General features: G+C 45.4%; 1 protein-coding gene across 1 annotated transcript in view; it reads left to right on the forward strand.

Moving 5' to 3' along the window:
* The window catches only part of ATRNL1 (attractin like 1), a 2,439,979-nt gene that overhangs the window by 1,398,318 nt on the left and 1,023,633 nt on the right, over positions 1 to 18,028 (forward strand). Inside the window, exon 22 of the mRNA XM_078643887.1 lies at positions 11,998 to 12,092. Within this exon, the coding sequence (XP_078500013.1) occupies positions 11,998 to 12,092 (95 nt within the window). The remainder of the gene's footprint in view (positions 1 to 11,997; positions 12,093 to 18,028) is intronic.

Raw genomic sequence — 18,028 nt, forward strand, 5'->3', positions numbered from 1 at the left:
TGGCCCGTACCCTCCATCATGGCGCTCGCTGACAAGTAAGTGTCACTCATTGAACCTAATTTAATTTACAAGTTACTTTTAGAGGAGCGTCGAGTGTCATCATTCAGCATGTACTGTAAGCAAAGTTACAGCTCCTCTGCATTGATTGCAGTCACTCTCTGCCAGCCTATATCATGGTTACACGTTTATTTAACAGTACTATCAAGTTACAAGGGCAATAGGTTAGTGCCCTTCCATTTCTGGTGCTTTGCAGCAGTAGTAAGATCTTCTTAGAGTTTCTTGTTGCTCAAATGGGTGTTATTTCTGATGTTTATTGTATTGTATTGAAATTTATATAGTGCTTACTACCCATTAAGATGCGTCGAAGCGCTTTTTCGGCGAGTAGCAGGCTACTCTGGAACCCATAAAGGATTAGTGTTGAATCAGTATAGTGAAATATGAAAGTAATTTGAGTGGTGGATATGTTAGTTAGTTATTTGGATTTATAAGGATAGCGGAGGAATAGAAGAGGGAAAAAGGTTTGCATTTATATAGTGCTTGTTACCCCTGATGGTGTGCTTAAGCGCTTTTTTGGCAAGTAGCACGCTACTCCAGAACCCATAATGGATTAGTGTTGAATTAGTATAGTGAAATATGAAAGTAATTTGAGTGGTGGCTATTAGCCAGTTATTTGGATTGAGATTGATAGCAGAGGAATAGAAGAGGGAAAAAGGTTTTCATTTATATAGCGCTTGTTACCCCTGATGGGGTGTTGAAGCGCTTTTTTGGCAAGTAGCATTCTACTCCGGAACCCATAATGGATTAGTGTTGAATTAGTATAGTGAAATATGAAATTAATTTGAATGGTGGATATTAGTCATTTATTTGGATTGAGAAGGATAGCGGAGGGACAGAAGAGGGAAAAAAGGTTTGCATTTATTTGGTGCTTGCTGCCACTGATGGGGGTTTGAAGCGTTTTTTTCGTCAAGTAGCACGCTACTCATGAACCCACAAACGATTAGTGGTGTAATAGTATAGTGAAATATGGAAGTAATTTGAGTGGTGGATATGTTAGTCCGTTATTTGGACTGAGAAGGGTAGCGGAGAGAAATGTGTTTCTCTCACCTTCATTGCTTGCGAGAAAATGGCACTCATAGTCGTTGAAATGTCACTCACAATTACTCTGAAATTATGAAAATGTCACACATAGCAATCAGAAACCTTGGCAGCTATGAGCACTCAGCGAAACATTAAAACAATCAATGTGCAAAGCTTTCCTCGATTGCACTGGCGTAGCGAAACTTGAGGGGGGCCCCCCTGCAAGGCACGTGGAGGGGACACCTCCAGACTCAATAATGAGCTTTCCGGCAAATGTATTGTGCTGAGAGGGCCCCCTGGGGCCTGTCTTACGCCACTGCTTGATTGAACTTTTAAACAGCACTATAACCCGTCTTGACATACTGTGCCTTGGTATTTTTCATATAATGTATTGGTGGTCAACTTAGCCAGATTTTATCTACCCAACACAAAACAACTGTTGAACGGAGTGTTGAAACAGCCATTTTTGTCCTTCGAATATGCCAGTAATGAATTCCCGTAGTCTGGCTCCTCCTCTTCACCATCAACTTGCTTTGTTTCCAGCCCCAGCAATCTCCTTGTAGCAAAAAAACAGTGGACACCAGCATTCCATTTATGCATTGTAACTGGCCCAAATGAAGACCCTTGGCAGACTTCCAATCCTCCAATCACTGCTCTGCTCTTCAGACTCCAGACCGACCATTCAAACCTATAGTGTGAACACCTCAAGAGGTCTTGATATTTCTTCTTTAACCAGGCCACCAGGAGACAACTCCAAACTCTCCTTGGAGCCCTGCTTCCCTTCCACGTCGATTCTTGCGTTCACGACATTTCTCCACCAATATTTGCCACATGACACTTTAGTTGATATCCCTAGTGTCTCTAGTAGATGAAAAAGTGAGGTGTTTTAAAAAGCCCACTAATACCACTTATACTACTACCAGTAAAAAGTGCTTTAAAATATTAAGAGACTACATTTACGAGCTGTGGTCGCTTGAATTCTCTATAAATGGTAATTTGAGTGAATGCTATATCCTAAAAGTGAAGCTTCTAATTAATACGGAAGCATCAGGGGTTCCTCAGGCTGTTTAATTTGAGGATCTGGTCTTTTTTACCTGAAAGTGAGCTCACATTTCATAACTGCACTACTATGTCCGAAATTTCTGGCCTGAGTACGCTTACAACAGGTGTGCTATTTGAATGGCATCTGAAAAAGAAATCAAGGTGAACCCATTTCTTTTCAATATTGACCTGGAGAATGGAGAAGACATTGTGCTCAAAAGACTTGATGTTTCTTTAACCAGAGTCACATTCTTCTACAATGAGCATACATTTAAAAGTGTCAATGCCCTGCATATATCACAAGGCTGGTGGGATCCATAGTTACACGTCAGTAACTTGTGCATCATCCTGTGGTACTCGTTATGGCCTTGGATGCGGTTCCCATGGTGACAGCCGTCGCCCCAGCTTCAGGGGAGCATCCTTAAAATAACAGCATCTCTTGGAACCGGATTCCATGTGTTCAGCTATCAGTGCATTAGAGACGGGTTCAGGGGAGCAGGGCCAATGTTACATCAACTGTTGGTGGGTAACTGTTGGCGGCCCCCTTAAGGGCCCACTAAAAATGAGTACAAGAGTTCAAAAGGCTGCAATAAATTACCTCAAAATGCTTATGCTCCTAAGGTAGCAGGCACCCATACAGTAAAATGTAATATTGGCTGGGCTGTGAAAATCCTTGCACCAGAGCTGCAGGTGGGCTCCTGAAGCTCTTTGTATGATGCCCAGTTTCCCCCACAACCTTCTAAAGTCCTACCTTCGGCATGCTCGAGGGTAAACTGTACATGGTTCAAGGATTGGAATTCTTTTCACACAAGTGGCTCAAATCATGTTTAAACGTAATTAAACTTTGCTATGCTGAAAAATTAATGTGAATAACAAGGTTAGGTCATAGATAGGCTACACAAAAGTGGAGCTAAAGGTTTGTTAGCAGGTTTTCAGGCGCACTTTGGTAGTATATGGCATTTCCATGGAAACAGAAGATGTCACTGCTATGTGTTAATAGTGGGGACGCCCTGTCTGTCTCTGAGATTGACTGCACGACCCTCATACAGGTCCTTGCTAAATAAATATTCATAACGCTGCACTTGCGGAATATTCAACGCTAGGATGTGACGTAAAATCAGCGCATATTCCAAATAGTTAAAAGTGGGTTTTTTAGGGGTAGTTTCACCCCTCTAGATGCAACTCAGCACCCACTCTTCACCGCACAGCAATGCACCTCCTGTCACCTGTTATTGTCGTTTCTTAGACTGCTGCTCACAAAAGAGACGCCACTAGTCTGGCTAGAGGAGAGGCAGGAACTGCCCTGGAAAATCATTTCATACCACACAGCACACATGGCGACGGATACCGCCAACGTTTTTCTTAAATGGGGGTCAAGTGACTCATTTTGGTCTACTTGAAAATGGGGAGAGCTGGAATTTTAGAAGGGTGGCTTTGTATAGGAGTCATTCTGATGTGTCTGTGAAGGGTACTCTGCCTTTCTCTGACTCCTCCAACAATGGTTATATGTTATCTGCCCAGTGTGATTCAGATTCTTGTTCTCAAACCAATGTAAGGGGGGAGGTGGGTAGTGGTGATGCTTCCACATCGTCCTACTCAGGTGATGCTGTTTCTACTCCTACCCCTTCTCACTCCGGTGATGCTGTCTCTACTTCTACACCTTTATATAGCTCATGAGGGACATTTGGGCCAGACTCTCACTCAACGAAGGGTGAAGGAAAATTTCTGGTGGCCATCTATTGATGCTGACGCTGTGGAGTGTGTGGTGCGTTGCAGTTTTTGTAAGGAGGGTGAGAAACGTTTGAAAGTGGTTGGATCTCAGAATGAGGGTAGCATTTCTTTTGAGAATCTTCCTTGGCACACCATTTGTCTGGATTTTATTGGGCCTATAAATGAGTTGCCTTTCAATCAGCTTTTTGCGATTGTAGTTATTGATTGTTTTTCTAAGTGGCTCACTGTTCGTTTTGTCAAAGAAATCACTACTGATTCTACAATCACTTTTCTGAGAAGTGTTTTTCTGGATGAGGGTTTTCCCAGATGCGAGTTGAAGTCCTGGTCGCCAAAATGTTGTAATTTTGTAAGATGAATCACGCAGGTAAAAACTTGTAAATAACAAGTTTATTCGCAGCACAGAATAAATAAGCAGATCACCATCTGGCCAAGTACCAACCGCCAGCATAACAATTCTAAGTAGAATCATGACATCAGGAACACACTAAAGTTCCAAATAAGAAACAGGGAAAACAGACTAAACGGATAAAGCTATTTACAACACAGTCCAGGGTTCCAAGTCACAGGGTTTAAAGGCCGCCCTGAAGACAGATTTCAATATGGCCGCTCTCGCACAGCTCAGAAACATTGTGTGTCTGCAGTAGCAGCGCTTGGAAGCGCCTAGATTAAACTGTGTGCCGCTGCTCCAGGACTGGATAAAACCCTAGGTGGCTGGGGCTGCTCGCAAGACTGGATGAAACCAGCCCATCCTACTTCGAGCACTGACTGCAGCCCCCTGTTTTCGTTTTCTGTACTCCCTACGGCCAGTCCATCCATGAACCATTTGATAATAATGCTACATAAAAAATAGATAAACAATCAATATCCCTGCACTTTTAGCTGTGCCCGTAACGCTCTCTGTACCCTGTGTTACGTGTAATCTCTTCCTGCAGTCCCCTGTGTGCGCTGCACCTTTGTACCTGCCCAGCGGTGCTAATAATGTACTTGTTGAAAATCCACTTGTCAACGACTTTCCGCAGCAGCGGCCTCACGCCTGCACGCGGGGGCCCGCAAATCACCAGCAAGAGATGAATAAATAAACAGCGTCGTGCTTCCTCTTCTGGCAGCAGTATGCTCAGGAAGCAAGACGTTGTCTTGTGCTTTCACTGCAGAAATGCCTGGTAGGACACGGAATGGCATTGGACATGCCATTCCTGTCTCTAGGAGCCACATGATGCTTCCTAAAAACACAATGCGGCGTGTTTAGGTCCCTTTAAATGGGATGCAGCCAAAGCGTGCGAGAGTAAGTGGAGGAGACACTCGTCCATACACAGGCGACTTTCTGTTTGGATTGCACAGTCTGACTGTGCAAGAAAACCTTGAACTTTAATGCTTGCAAGGGAAATGGGTGCCCCAAGCTGCTAGGAGGGGAAAGACAGCCAAAGTCAGTTGTCATGGGAGTCTAACACCCTTCAGCCTCATGCCACAGCAACTCCTGTACTGAAACTAACGCCCCTCATAAGCAGCTTTCTGTAATGCAGGATTTATCAGGTGTTCCATTGATGTGACCTTATTTTCCTTTATCATCCCATGTTTCACTCGCACTTGATTTTACATGAATGATCTATTGTGTGACTGTTCCACAGTACCGCGCCACTCGCTCCTGCTGACCCCAATGGGGCTGTGAGTCACAACCTCCAGCTTTGAGGAATCCTGATTTAGAGGACAGATGGTTTCCCCTGTTTCTACATTGCAGTCTGATTACTAGATATTGGTGCTCCTGTCTGTTTCTATACCTAAAATGTTTAAATATTTAATCAATCGGAGTTAGTATCAACATCACCTAAGCACCCTTTTCTGAGACAGTCATCAGCATTTAACCCTTTGGCCGCAGCGGTAATTCCGCCGCGGCACTGCGGCCATGCTCGTGATGGAACCACGTCGTCATGAGCCACGGGCGAGCTGTGCTCATGATGGCGTGGTTCCGTCACGACTCTGCATACTCACTAATTCGCCCACACAGGCGGGGAATCAGTGCCACTTGGACGGTGCGGCTGCAGCATGATGGAACCACGCCGTCGTGAGCACACGCCGCCCGTGGCTCATGACGGCGTGGTTCCGTCATAAGCAGGGAAGGGGTTAATGCATCAGTGGCACTAATAAGGTTAGCATGTTACATCATAAAAACAAATTGGACTGGCCCACTATGTGGAAGTAGTGGAATATTAGTTGATATTCCAAGTCACTTGTGAATATAGCTTGTCAGCTGGGCACAATAAATTTTGTTTATAAACCCCTCACACACCAACCTGGTTGGTGTCATGCTTCATCATCGGGGTCCAACCAGGCAGCCGAATGCCGCCTGGTTGTGCTTCAACGCCTGACTACAGCGGAGCAGGTGTGGTGCAATAGTGTGATGTGGATGAAGGTGGGTAGCAAAATGCACCTCTGGGAGTCCTTGCCCAATATTTTATTCGTGGCGGCCCAGGGTGTAAGATAAAAGTATGTGATGCAACTACAAGTAGAAAAATTATGACTACTTAGTTGAAAAAGTGTTGGCGGTCTACATGTTTCAGTCCCAGAAGAAAAGTGAGCGGGACTTTCGTCAGGACCAGGTAGTGAGTGGCAAAAAGTAGTGCCACGTGTGAATAATATCCAACACACGCGCTAAGGTGTGTGGAAAAAGGGTAAAAAAGTGCAGTTGTTTAACTTACATACACTGCAGGGAAGCGAAAAAAATCTTCACTAAGGGTTCTAGTCCAGAAGATTGGGGCGCGGGGAGAGTCTCTCCCGTGTATGATTTGATAGTGAGGAGTCCTCTGCGGCAAACCTAGTCTGGTGCCCACGGCGTCCCATCTCACTCACTCACACATACAGTATGTGGACAACACATATTAGAAGATGATTGTAAACTCATTGGTACTCGCCAAAGATTTGTGGATAGGGAATCGTTCATTTGTTACCTACTACCAAATCTGTTGGATATAAGCTGATGTCTGAAACAAACACGTAGATCACTTTTCATATTTGTGATGCTCTATCGCAAGCACAGATCAACGATTTGACCACAGACAGAATCCTACATTGCTGTCCTTCTCTAGAGACCGGGATGGCTTTTGGATTGTCATGAAGTCTTCCTCACCAAATACAATACTGCCACCCCAAAAATAATAATAAGCTGACTTATTGTCACAGCACGACACTCTCCTTAATTGGGTGTCTTTAGGAAGCTCTAGATGCAGTAAACTGCACTACCCAATACTGGCGCTGCTCTCACATCATGAGAGCAGCGATAGGATTGGATAGAGAATGCTTTCTCAGTGCCTCTACGAGCACTGGAGGCCTGCACTTTCTCTAACTCACCTGTTGCAGACTGCTTGGTTAGAAAACTTTAAAATGCGAATGTCTGGCTGGCCATCGCCAGACAGCCGGCCAAAGAGAGATGTGCATTTCAACCCGTTTGTTGCTTCGAAAGTTCTGCTCCAGTGCTGAACGTTCGAAGAAACGGGTGCGGCCGCGTCGGCCAACGGACGTGCGCAGCACTGGCAAGGTAGTGCTCGTGACGACCATTGGCCGACGGCAGCACTAAAGGGGTTAAAGCGCACAACTCCCTGCTGCTGCCACACGGTGCATCTCTTCCCAGCCCATCCTGACAGTCCAAACTTTATTACCATTTTATTTTTCAGCTCTGGGGCTTGTGGGGTACGCTCCTCTGGTCAAATGAAGGAGCCGCCCCTGGCAATGCTTATGACCTCACGTTGGTTTATCACAATAAATAAGAGGACTTTACGTCACATGTTTAATTTAAAACACGTACACAAAGACGTCATCCTATATCCATATTTGTGTTGTGTATAATGTTTATGGAAAGGTCATAAATATGTCATGTCACTACTGAGGTCATGTAAGTCATTTGTGAAGTTATTTGTTACAGCAAAGTTGAGGGCATGAGCTTTGATTTTGGTGTGTGAGTTATGGTTTATGTGGCAGGAGTGCGAACTGTAGTTTCTAAAGCTGACTATAACTTGGGAATTTTAGGAATGTTTTGGTTTTATTTAATAACCATAACTACACTTCAAATGTGTGTTTTTTTAAGTGAACATATATATGTATGTAGATTGCATAATGTTCTATGTGATTTAATACCATTGTTTAGCAGGAGGCCAAACCAAAACACAAGTTGCAGATCCTTGGGTGGGCTATGAGGCCCCATCCCTCCGGCCAAACTACTTATGTGGTTTATGTCAAACAATTTGTTTGATTATAACACCTACATATAAATTGAAAAAACTCAGAAATCCACTGAAAAACATTGAAGTGAAGTTATGATAACAAAACAAAACCTAAAAACACTGAATTTCGGCAGTTATGGTCCGGTAAAGTAATCATAACTCATGATTCCACATATCACATCACTCATGACATATTAAATGACATCATTGATGGCAGCACTCAATGATATTTCCAATTAAATTGATGACTTTAATGATGACATCATCCTCTGGTATCAATACTCTGTTCATTTCCATTTAAGATCATTATTGTTAAGTACAGTAATATTTGCGAAGTCTCTTGGCTAAAATACTCATATAACTAATGTAATCACACAAAGTGCAACAAGTACCTGTGTAATGAATATGGAGAGATACAACCATTATTACAGAACAAGAGACCCACGATTATATCGCAAAATAACATGTAGAACCAAGAAAAATATATTGTGTTTTTTGAAAATGCTGTCACAAAAGCAGATGATCAAAAAGAACTTATTACAAAAAAATATTTTAAATTCATCATTCACATCATTATGAAAATCAAAACAAATGTCAATAGGCGCTTCATGAATGTTGTCATTTGAGATACCTCAGTGATGTCACTGATGATGCAATTTGAGATGGTGTTAACGATGTCATCACTGTTGTCATTTACCTGTTCATGAGTGAGGTCATATGCAACTGCGTAAGTGGTGCACGACGGGTGCGCAAGTTATTATTTTACCTAACCATATCTGGCGAATGTAAGTGGTTTTTAGGTTTTGTTTGGTAACGATACATTTAACTGTGTTCTTTTCAGTGAATATATATGATATATATACGTATATAGCCAGTAACAAAGAGCAGGAAAATGCCATGTGATAACAGTAAACTGACAATTGGTCAAGCATTGCTCTTGTCTATTTCATGTCACTCAAACTAGCTTGATGAAAAAGTCCTTGTTAGTTCCAGTTGCCACTTTATAATGATATGTTATTACTTTATAGAGCGCGATCAGCTGCTAGGTTAGCATTGAAGCACATTCGGTGATCTCTGGGGGTTTCTTTCCTCTACAGAGAGTAACTTTAGTTTTACCTCGATTACAAATCTGACTGCTTAATGCAACTGTATGGGCTTTCATGACTTTTATGTACTAAATATGAATTCCAGGTGGGAGGGCATCATTCATTCTGTTAGAGCAGGCCCTAGTCCTGCGCCAGGGCACATTTAATTTGGTCTGCCTAATATGTTTCTCTAAATGGCAAGTCTTCACTCAGTGTGTCCGGTGCTTTCCTCTGGCACGGGCACTTGTAGGATTGTTTGACAGGTACAAAAGGTACTATGCTGTTAAATATAAGAATTTTATTCCAAACTTGCCATCATTCTGTCACCCAAAAAATTGTAGTAATTTGCCACTCTCACTCAATAGGGAGACACCTGCCTGACGTCCTAGTGCATGCCGTGGGACCCCAAGATGCTCAATGTCGCTAGGAACAACCTGTTACAGGCATGGTCTTTTACAGAATATTGTTTCCAGGTTTTTATCACAATTAAAGCTGCAGAAGACCAGAGCTTAAGAATGACGGAGGGGAATGTAAGCTCCATTCCAATCAATCAATCAATCAATGACACTTATAGAGCGCGCTACATACCCGTAGGGTCTCAAGGCGCTTGTGGGGGGGGGGGGGTTGCCGCTACTGCTCGAACAGCCAGGTCTTCAGCTTCTTCCTGAAGGAGAGGTGGTCTTGGGTCAGGCGCAGGTCAGTCGGGAGGGAGTTCCAGGTCTTCGCGGCCAGGTAGGAGAAGGACCTTCCTCTTGTAGTTGCTCTTCGGATGCGGGGGACGGCGGCGAGGGCGTGGTTGGCTGACCGGAGGTGGCGTTTGGGAGCGTAGAAGTTGATCCGGCTGTTGAGGTAGCTCGGGCCTTGGTCGTGTAGGGCTTTGTGTGCGTGGGTGAGGAGGCGGAAGGTGATTCTTTTGTTGACGGGGAGCCAGTGGAGGTCTCTCAGATGTCCGGAGATGTGGCTGTGTCGTGGGATGTCGAGGACGAGTCTGGCTGAGGCGTCCATGCCACACAATTCTACTCCACTCAACACAATGCCACACAATTCCACTTCACTCTATACCTCACAATTCCGTTCCACTCCACACACTGCCACTCCATGACTCCATGCTACAAAATGCTACAAAGTTCCACTCTACTCCACTACGCACAGTGCCATACAATTTCACTTGACTCCGCACCACACTATGCCACTCCATTCTGCTCCATTCCAAGCCGTACAATTCTTCTCAATTCCACACCACACAACGCCACACATTTCCACTCTACTCTATGCCATCATTTTACTCCACTCCACACAATTACAGTACAAAATGCCACACAATTCAACTCCATGTCACACAATTACACTCCATTCCACAAAATGCCACACAGTTCCACTCCCTGCCACGCTTCCAGTCCACTCCACACAATACCACATAATTACACTCTTCTCCATGCCACACAATTGAACTCCACTTCATACATTACCACACAATTTCACTCCATGCCACACAATGCCACACACTTTAACTCCACTCATTACAATGTCATACAGTTTCCCTTCACTACATGCCACACAATGCCACTACATTACACTCCAATCCACTCCACACAATTCTACTTCACTTTACGCAAATGCCACACCGTACCACCCCACACCACAAAATTCCACTCCACTCAGTGCCACATAATGACAGTTCCACTCTACACAATTTCAATCCACTCCACTCAATGCCATACAATTCCATTCAACACAATTCCATCCACACCATGCCACTTAATTCTACTCCATATCACACAGTTTCACTCCATGCCACTCCACGTCTCACAATGCCACTCCATGCCACACAGTGTCACTCCACACAAGGCCAGTCCACACAATGCCACTTAAATCCACTCCACCAAAGTCAGTAGATTTCACATAAAAAGCGAGACCTATTGGCTTTGCCAATGCTTGTACCCTCTCCACTACCTCCCATCGCTCATCTCTCTGTTATTCTCAGCCCACTCCCAGTGTATGTTGGTAATATAGGGCTGCCATGAGAGAGGACTGAGGTGATCGAAAGAAGGGAGAGCCAATGACTGAAGGCACTGTGCTCTCAGGAGCCCCGCCTTAGAGACCGTTTTAGGTAAATGACCCAGTGAAGCAGTGAGGGTGGATGGGCAGCGCCCCATGGCACCAGGCATTCCGGGTCCACGAGATGGAAGGGGCGCTTAGTGGGTGAGCTCTGTGCACCTATGCCAGTGGTACACATAGAAAGTCCATCCTGCTGCGCGAGGCCCCCAGTCCCTCCCCCGTGGCCTCTCATTGGCTCCTCCAATGAGACTGAGGCAGCCTGGCTGCACAAGGTTCACTTGTTCCCAGTGTTTGCACTGCACGCGCCTTATGAAAAGCCATAAGACTTCATTCACTATTGCATCAGTAAGCAGTAGAGCTGTTGCATAAGAGGTAGCCTACCGCTTAAATCAGTAAGGCTGGCAAGGATGTTATTTAAATAGTACAAACGAGCTTGATATGAACTATTAACTTAGACCACTGTAAAACCAGAGCGGTGTTTCGCCGTGTTTTGAGCATTGAGCCACCGTGACCTTAGGTTCACTGAGCCGACACACACACAGATAAACCCATGTCTCCTTCCCAGGAGCAGACCTTTATTACTGAAGACACCACCGCCCCGATACCGTCGCCGCGGGCTGCCGAGGAGCACAGGTTATGTCTGTGAGCGGAAATTACCCCTTCGCTCCTCTGTCCTTTCTCAGTTTGGAGGCCCCTGTTCATACGGCGCGGCGAAAATGCAATTCCTGAACAGCTAGCGAAGCGCGCGCGCGGGAACCTGGTTTTACAAACATTCTCTTGTGTTTTGTCCACAGACAGTCTGTTGATTGACTACCAGTTCACCTTCAGCCTGATCCAGGAAGACGACCGGCACCACACGGCCATCAACTTCATTGCAAACCCGGAACAGGTAAGGGAGTGTGTTCAGCTGGAAGCGTTGGCCTCGATTCCTCAGAGCTTGGCATTACTAGCCAGCAATTCCTGAGGAGCCCCTGTGTTGAATTGCACTTGCATTTATATTGCTCCTCACACCTCTGACAATGTGCCAAAGCACATGGCAGATGTGTGGCTCACTATGTGTGGATGGCTTACTATGAATCTCTGTAGGAAACACTTGATGAACGGACTGTACTCTTATCTTATGTTTGTGGTTGTGCCTTGGCGCATTGTGAAGCGAAGGGAGTAAGAGATGGGATGCTAACTAGGCGCGGGCAGTGTACTCCGCTCCGTTCGCGGAGTTATCCTCACTCCACGGAACACACAGAGATCCGAAAAACAATCACAGCAGAGTTTTATTCTCGCTTGGGCTCGCCAACGTTAAGTTGGCGAGCACGAGCGAGGAATATCCCCCCCAGCGAGATTTCTCAACGTGTGTGGTTGTGGATGGTCGCGACCGCTCGCATTGAGAAACCATCCGTTTGCTTTGAGGAAGCTGCCGCTCGAGTAGAACATTTACTCAAGCGCCAGAAAGAAGCAGCATGGTGTTCGCAGTGCTTTACAGCGCGGAAATAACACGGGGCGCTAAAAATCAGCGTGAAAAGCGCAACATAATGCTCTCCACCACTTTACAGAACTCTGCAAAGTGCGGCAGAGTTTTTCAGGCACTTCGCGAAGTTCCGCATAGTGGAACTCTGCAAACTGTGCCTAGGCCTAATGCTAATGTTTATATTGGGATGGTGTTTGTGTGTAAGAAATGTGCGCATATGCACTGTCGCCCATGGAGAAAATGTTCTCGTGCCATGCATGCATGGCAGACAATGTGATTGTGTAGCTGTGCTTATGCATGGCATGGAGTAAAGGAGTCTGAGAGAGGGAGCTATGCATTTCAAGTTGTATGCTTAAGTGTTCGTCTTTTCCTCCCTGGGTAGCACCTATGTTATTGTGATGAAATGAGCTCAGGCGGAATGTCACACCCCCAGAAACACCTCATAACTTTGATCATGCAAGCAACTCCTCCTCAAACGTCAGATTAGTTGGGCAAGTGTCAGCTTGTAATATTCCCAGGTGTTGGCACATTGCATGGTCCTAGTTTTCTCACTTCAGTGTTAACGGTATATATCTTTAGGCTTGGTTTTCAAGATAAAGTTAAATATGGCTCTTACACGGTTTTCAGGAACATTTTAAATACTTTTCTCACACAATCAGCACAAGCAGATTCCTCCCAGGCAAATTTAGGGAGACCTTTCTTCTTACCAATGTCAGTTAAGTCGCAGAAAAAAAAGATCTAGTCGTCACTGCAAATCTTAAAGATGCATCAATTCCCTCTTACATATGTCGCCCAACTTGATGTTTCGGGCACTTGCTGTTACTGAAGCGCTTCTGCATGTTTTAAGCATAGAGTCATAAACTGTACCCAACCTGCATATTTATTTTAGCTTTATTTTTTACATTGTTTTTTTCAGTGTACGCTACAAACTTAATCGCTTCATTGAGCTTTCTTTGGCATGGTGTGCTTTGTGTTAAAGTCCATCAGACTGGCATGGGTGCGGTTCTTTGCAGCTTATGTGTATAGTTTCCCGTTCCAGGAAGCGGGTAAGGTGGCTGTTGATTTTAACTGAGGTGGGAGAGGATGCTAACATTTTGAGAGGCTCTCTGAATTTACTGGGTATTTGTGTGTTTCAGATGAATCGTGGTGGTTGATCTAAAAGGGTGATAGTTTGATGGTTGGTGGCTCAGGAGCTGTAGTGGCTTATCTGAGTGGACTGAAGGTATATGGGTTCTGAATTTGACGTGTCAGGAAAGGGATTTGAGCTAGAATCGTGCTGTAAACCTGTATCAGAGTCTATAGATAGTGGGGCAGATGTAATCTCTTTTCTTCAGTTAGTCATGCTGTGGCATTCAGCACCATACGTAGACAGTATTTTTAAATCAGAGTACATGGTGTTAGCACATTCAAGTTTGTTGCCGATCTGTATACCAGTTATGCCCGCATAGAGGAATTTAATGAAGGAGAATGCGTTTCTGGACTATCTCCTATCAAAGAATGCCTTTTTAGTGGTAGAGTTGGTTAGCAAGAGTTTGTTCATGTTGTCGTAGAGCACTCCACAATTTGTTTGCGGAATTAGTGGGGCAGTGTGATGAAGATTAGAGTATGTATGTTTATGGGATCCCTGATTTTAAGGTATGTTAGGTATATCCTACTAAGAAATTAAAGTAGAAATTGTGAGGTTCTAGAGTGGTACTGTAGTGACCCACACTAAAGATAGCTGAGTGAGCTTGGAAGACGGCTTAGTTAATCACTCACTGCTGTTATCTGCCTGTAACACGGACTTCAAAATTGCAAATCGAATCAGGACGAGTCATCTTTCCTCAGTAGTTTGGACCACTGATTATATAAAGACTCATAACAAAAGATTCCTCACCTTAAAATTTTCCCCAGGTGTCAGACTGGATCCAGAAAGTCTTGAGCAGTGCCTCTGTAGCACTGGCGGTAGGTGGCATCGATCGGCTCTGCGTCATCATTATCTACATCAGAAGTAATGACCCTGGCATGGTGACATCAGTTCTTTTTTTCCGCTGCCATCTGTGCTGGTCCGGAGAGCTACCTCTGTTACTTTTTTAACACTTTTCTGTATTTTTTGTTGACCAGTTTTTGAACAGTTGCTCCTAGTGTGATAGGGATATGGTCCCCTAACAAACCTACAGGTTTTAAGCTGTGTGGAGAATGTCACAGACAAATGTTTGTATCTGATCCCCACTTAGTCTGCCTCTGGTACCTGGGTCGAGCCACGGCCCCAAGGCCTGCGCTAAAGTTAAGTCTTTTCACCCCAAGACAATCCACTAGGGGGTGGTGAAGTTCCAGGGGGTGTGACAGAATATGACTCGGCGTTGTCCCCAGTCCCACTCCCAAGGGAGATCACAGAGCACCTCTTGGAGCTGTTTCCACAGATGGTCATCTTGCCATTCCAAAACGTCTTCCTCGAAGTCTGGGAAGTCCAAGAAGAACAAGTTGAAGCGCTCTTCTGCTTCCCCATCAAAACAATATGCTTTGAGGCCCTGCTACCGCACTCACCCTATGGAGCTGGCAGCTGGCTCTGCTCCATGCTTTCTCGAGTTCCCCTAAGCAACAGAAAGCCTTCTGTGTCCACATGCATGCCAGCTTTGGGCCACCGACTCCCTTTGGCATGCTTTTAGATCGCAGGGAGTCAAGAGATGTCCCTGCTGTGTAACTGCTGGTGGGTTCGTCCCCAACCCCAGCTAAATCCCTCTGGATCTGCCGCCGAATCCAGTCTGATATGACAAGGGTGTCTCCAACCACCCCGCCACCTTCCTCCTGCTGCTGGACATTGAGATATCCCAATGTCCCACTCTGAGATGGTGTCGTTCGACATCAATCCCAGTACCACCCAGGCTGTATTAACCCCTGGACTTGCGATCCTTGGACAGGCAGTTCCTACTAGAACGGTGGGGAAGAACTCTTTGAGGAGGGATCTTACCAGGAAAAAAACTGGTATGAGGAACTGGGTGACACCAGGGACCTGAATACCTATGCAGAATCTGGCACACTTTCTCTTCCGGGTTGCATTTCAGAGGAAGGCGCATCACTTGGGACCATGATGTGCAGGGCAGTGGAGGTCCTTGACCTACAAGTGCCTGCCGTCGAGGTTAAGACTAGTGACTTGATGGAGGTCCTTCAGCCAGGGGCAAGTTGTGCTGAGCAATTGCTCCCCTTTAATGAGGCTATCACAGATGTTCTTCTGTGGTGCTGGGCCACAGACCTGGGCTAAACATTGCACAGGGACTCCTGTGCACCACGTGATTGCCCTTTGCCGTCGTCCCACCACAGGAGACCCAGGCTTCTCCCATCATCTCTCCCTTGGGAGCCTGATAGTGCAGGCATCAACATCTAAAGTCAACCCAAGTGCATTCATTTCCACCCCACTGCAGGGGATGCTCCTCTATTAGAGCATAGGGTCGTCGCCTCACTAAAAGGACCCCAAAGATGACAAATAAAATGGTAATAAAGTTAATTCATTACCATTTTATTTTTCATCAACCTGTACCCAACCAAGTGTCAGGACGGGGCGGGGCCTGCTGAATGGCGGGAGGAGTGGTGGGCTGCCTGTGCACTAGTTTAAATGAGTGCATTTCAGTTTGTCTGGCTGCCTTGTGACGGCCAGCCAGACATGTGCACTTTAAACCTCTCAACCCAGCTGTCTAAGGCAGCTGGGTTGAGAGCCAGCACAGGCCTCTATTATCCTTAGGAGCGCCGAAAGAGGCCACTCCCTCCAATCATGACACTTCTCTCATGTGTTTTAACAGCATGAGAGCAACGCCAGGATTGGTTAAGGGAGTTGCCTGGTGCCCTGCATGTCACGAGAGAAGGGGAGGACCGAAGCGAGGAGGATGTGTCGTTCAACAAGCACGGTAAATACCCTATTATTTATTTTATCTGTATGAATGTATTCATTTTATGCACCCACCAACACATATTTGCTTACTCCTCCATTCCCTTTTGTTGCCAGCTACCACTGCCCCCCGAATAGGGACTCCAAGAGGCTTGATGCTTTTGGGAAGAGAATCTTCTCTTACACCAGCTTGGCCTTGCAGTTGATGAACACCGTATGTCTCTTGGGTGGATATTTTCATGTCCTATAGAAATCATTTGGGCAGTTGCTGCCCATTCTCCCCGAAAAGGGTCGACCCATTGTGAACCAAGCTTTGATGGATGGTCGGGACGCAGCTAAGTTTGCCATCAGTTGTGGACTGGACACCACAGACTCCCTAGTCAGGGCTTTGGCCTTTACGGGGGCACTTTGCTACCACACCTGCATGCGGTTCACTGGGTTTTCGGGGATGTCTAGTTTTCCTTAATTAAAATACCTTTCTCTGGCCCAGCCAGTTTGGCGACAAAGCAGTGACCCATGAAAGCCTGGTGACTGCCAGGCCCTTGGGCCTCTCTTTGGCTTCCTGAGCACAGCCACAGTGCTTTTGTGGTCACGGCAGGGGCTCCTATGGGCGTCCTCAATACCAGCCAGACTGGGGTTGCGGATTCCACAGAGAAGCGGGAGTCAGACTCACTGCGCTGTCCAGTCCCCACCACTCCTCCTCGGTGTATTGATTCAACTTGGTTGTAGTGACTGTGATACCTCAAGAATTGGCCTACTATGATATTCTCTCAAAATAAGAATGGATGGTAACTGTTCAGCCATACCTCAAATTCTTTCAGACCTTCTTTTTCAAGTATATCCTCAGTATATATTTCCAGATGTGAATGTTATCCAAGTTGGGTTCACTCAAAGCACTGATGGGCTGTTCTTCACAGTGATTCACCTAAACATCCCTCAAGTTTGGGTCCAATGTTGTGCCTGTCGATGTTTTTTATATCAGCATCAAAAACCTGATGATTATGAACAACGTTGTTTTTGTCAAAACTGTTTTTGCACACTCCTTTATGAAGCATGTAGGTACATTTGGGTGTTCATTTTACTCCTTAATACTACAAGGGGTGTCAGAGAATAGATTTGGGAGCTTAAGATTAGCTTGCAACTATGGCCAGCGGAAAAGTCAGATAAGTGAGTGTAGTTTCTGACGCAAGCTGAAAGGTTCAGAGAGATTTTAAAGGCTTGATTCTCAGTTGACAAGATGTAGATGGTGATGCATAGGTAGCATAGTCTGAAGACTGGGAGGGGATGACCATAATGCTGCCACTTCCAGATGTGATTGACAGGTTTTACCTAGGAAGCAGCACTCTACATTGTGGTCCATGACCAAGGGGCTGATTTATAGTTTGGTGGACTGGGTAATCCGTGGCTAATGTGCCAGAGTACTTTTTCTGCCAAACTAGCATCCACCTGCCCTATTTAGCATCAGGAAGACCACACATTTTATTACATTAACCTGCCC

The sequence above is a fragment of the Lissotriton helveticus genome, chromosome 5_1 (assembly GCF_964261635.1).
Source record: "Lissotriton helveticus chromosome 5_1, aLisHel1.1, whole genome shotgun sequence".
Taxonomy (NCBI): domain Eukaryota; kingdom Metazoa; phylum Chordata; class Amphibia; order Caudata; family Salamandridae; genus Lissotriton; species Lissotriton helveticus.